A 3,374-nucleotide genomic window follows, 5' to 3' on the forward strand; every position below is an offset into this window, starting at 1 on the left:
AGTTGAACTGTTACAGTTGTTTCTAATATGTATCCCTGGAAAAAAACTACATTAACTAAGACTTTTCTTGCTAAGAAGCTATCACCCAGGTTCTGGTTACTAAATTTTTTTTCCAAGTTTTTGGGAAGTCATTTTTACAGAACTAAACCCTCCAAGCTGATTCACTGAGCATCTTTTGTTACTTATTCTATACTTATAAGTTGACATGAGAAAGCCTTTCGATTCAGACTTTTTAACTCATTAAACATTTACAGAATTTTAGTAAGACCACACGTTGAGGTCTCCCAGTAAAGATTTTATGAACTGAGATGAAGTCTTTTCCGGGGCGGTGCTCCAATTTCTCCATCTTCATCTTCTGGATATTTCACTAAACCAACCACACTGCTACCATCTGGACTACTTGTTCCATTAGCAACACCGGCAGAAAGCGATGGAGTAAATTTGAAGTCACCAGATGCTTTTTCCTGAAGGTTGGTCTTGTCTGCATTGACTTTTCTTTTTTCAATCTCCGTCATGTTACCACAATGATTTGGAAAGTGGTCTTTTGGCGCAGGAGTTTCCAATGGCGGCATAATTGCTCCTCCTTCCTCTTTATCTTCCTTAAAACTCACTTCTTCTATCTCCTCAAAGACATTGGCACCTTCATAAAGTATTTTGCTAGGCAGTATAGGATGCAAATTCTTCTGTACTTGACTTTGTCTCTCTTTCTCTTGTTCATATTTAATCTTCAGTCCTTTGAATGTCTGAACATATTCAATCGATTCAACTGCCTTATAAAACTTCTCAACTATATGTGCAACAAGAGACTTAATATTTTCCACTCTTATGTATTCAAACAGCTCAATTACAGCTGAATTCAACATATTGTACCGAGTCCCGTTATTCAGAAGAGCATTTATGACTGGCTCAAAAAGATTTCCCTTGATGATGTAACAATTATAAAGTTCATCTTTACGGCCAATCATCCTTCTCATAAAGCGAACAGCACACAAGATCAGGAAAGTGTGCTTTGAGTTCATCAGGATCAAGATTCTTCTTAGCAAGTCTTTGTTCAAAATATAATTTTTTATGTAATATGCGTGATGTTGTACACAAAACGTGAGCAGCTCTAAAATTATGGCAAGCAGTTGTGCTGTCTGATAATTATCGGGGCAATTTTTGCTAGCTCCACCTGTATTATCCTTTTCACATTTGTCTTCTGAAGTGCTGGCCAAAAGTGGCCCTATCAAGACATGCATGCAACGTTTGTAGAAGAAATTTAGAAATTCACTTCTTTGTCTTTCACTAGGTACAGCCAGCATGTTGTCTGGATCAAGTAAAGAACGAAGAAGCCCCATTAATTGAACAGCACCTCCTAGCTCAGGGTCAGTATCACCGATCATTTGTTCAATTATTATAGTAATTAAAAGGTTACCATCTTTGCAGAGCAGGGCTTCGTCCATTATAAATCGTCGGATCATGGATGGACTACGCTCCACTAGATAGACAAATATATCTGTAGCAGCTGACCTTATCTGCAGATTGTCCATGCCTATGACACTTTTAAGAGCAGGAAGAATTCCCAATCTTGTGAACTTTTGGAATAATGCATCCTTGCTTTGTGGTTGTAAGGTCTGAGAAAATGCACAGAATTCCTTTAAAAAAAACACCAATTCACGCAGTTGATCATCAGCTGTGGTCTTAGCTGTTAACTGTGCAAAAACCTCAGACAAAAACTTGTCATTGTTCTGCAGTAAGTTGACTATCTCAACTTTGTTGAAGAAAATACAAGTAGTAAGAGCAGAAAGCATATTCTCTTCAAACATGGATGGTATAGGCAATAAGATATCGTGAATGTACTGTAGCCTGTGGGTCTGACGTATTTTTTGCTTAAGTTCACAGTCTGTTATTGGTATAACTTCCTTGAACTTTGCAACTTGGGTCAAGAATTCCCTATGCCTTTTAGGCTGAGCCAAAGCAGGGTCGTATTCAAGGCATCCCACCACATCCATGATGCATTCATCAGAAAACATGATCTCAAACAGAGATGTCTTGTTGAGGAATAAGATTCCTTTAATAATGGCATGCAAATGGTGCAAGCCTTCGGTGTTCTCTAGCGTCTCACAAGTGTGGAACAACTGCAGTAGTTTTTTAATATAGTTCTCATTTTCCAAGATCAGAGCCAGCCTTTCCCTACGGATAGGCGAGGCAAGAACTGTGTTAACTAAGCCAGCAATCTGTTCAAGATTGTTGAGTTCACAATTAGGCAGGACAACCAGATTACTGGTGTCTGGTATTTCATCAAATTGTTCCTCTTCTGATTCATCCAAAAGGTCTTGTGTGATTTCGGCGGAGGGGTCTTTACCTTGAACGCGGCAAATGTCCTTCCAGATTGCCTGACAGCCGGCTCGTTCCTGGAAACTTAGCGCCAGACCGTGGTTCTCGGCTTCCGACCAAACAATCAATGACTCCTGTTGTTTCTGATACCGTGTGTGTGTATTTATCTTCGACTCCCAGATTAGGGAGCCGTTGCACTCGGAACGAACTAGCAGGGACACTCCCTGCAGCCGCCCCACGTAAGTAGATGAGATCAACCCGGTGCCTAGGTCGTCCCATTCCCGGTGATCGTTCAGGATATAGACTTTGACACGGCGCCGCCTGAGCGCCATGACTGCCTGTGGCCTCGTCCCTATGGCCCTGGCCACATCTCGTGCCCCAAACAACGGTGGTAGTCATAGCTACGCGACGGTAGCCGAAGTGGCAAGACCGGAAAATCGAATCAGAAGATGGCGAATCAATACCGGTCATGCCCGGGGTGGACGTGGCGGGGGCACAGGAGTCCCACTATCTCTCAGGTCCCCCACCTTGTGCACCGCATCCTCCTCCCCTTCCAGCTGCTCCTCCCATCTCCATTCTCTCTGAACATGCTCTCGACTGTCTAGGAGAGCTTCATCCTGGCAGGATTTCGATTTTCCCAGGATTCTACCCAAAAGCAGTGTAGCTGCATTACCTGCTTAAAGTTACAGAAAGACTTTCCTGAGCCCATGAATAAATCCCCATGTTTGGCAATACCAGTTGCCGCCAAGTTTAGAATTGCGGCTTTCAAGTTGGAACAAAGAGCATTGTTCGTTCCAAAAGCGCTTTTGTCCCCCAGAAACATTTTCATCCATCAGGTGTTTGTGGGTAGAGACTTAGGACCTTAGACAAATCTTAATCGCCTATGTGCTGACCAAATCCACACTTGACAGTCTATGTCAAACAACGGCTGGTCCAAAACAAGCAGGGGTGAGACCCTTAATAGCAAGAATCTTAAACCTCAGCTTGGATCTTCTCCACGAGGCCCGGCCTATGTCTGTATCATTCACTTAGCCATGCATGGGGGATGATGCTGATCC

General features: G+C 42.7%; 1 protein-coding gene across 1 annotated transcript; it reads right to left on the reverse strand.

The window, feature by feature from the left end:
* Positions 1-268: 268 nt before the first annotated feature.
* Positions 269-2,947, reverse strand: LOC100677294 (serine/threonine-protein phosphatase 4 regulatory subunit 3B-like). The gene is made up of 2 exons (XM_003416008.3): positions 1,148-2,947; positions 269-988 (listed from the first exon to the last, which is right to left on the reverse strand). Exons 1-2 carry the CDS (start codon positions 2,646-2,648, stop codon positions 297-299), a joined length of 2,193 nt encoding a protein of 730 aa, XP_003416056.1. The 5' UTR covers positions 2,649-2,947; the 3' UTR covers positions 269-296.
* Between the last annotated feature and the right edge of the window lie 427 nt (positions 2,948-3,374).

The sequence above is a fragment of the Loxodonta africana genome, chromosome X (genome assembly GCF_030014295.1).
Source record: "Loxodonta africana isolate mLoxAfr1 chromosome X, mLoxAfr1.hap2, whole genome shotgun sequence".
Classification (NCBI taxonomy): Eukaryota; Metazoa; Chordata; class Mammalia; order Proboscidea; family Elephantidae; genus Loxodonta; species Loxodonta africana.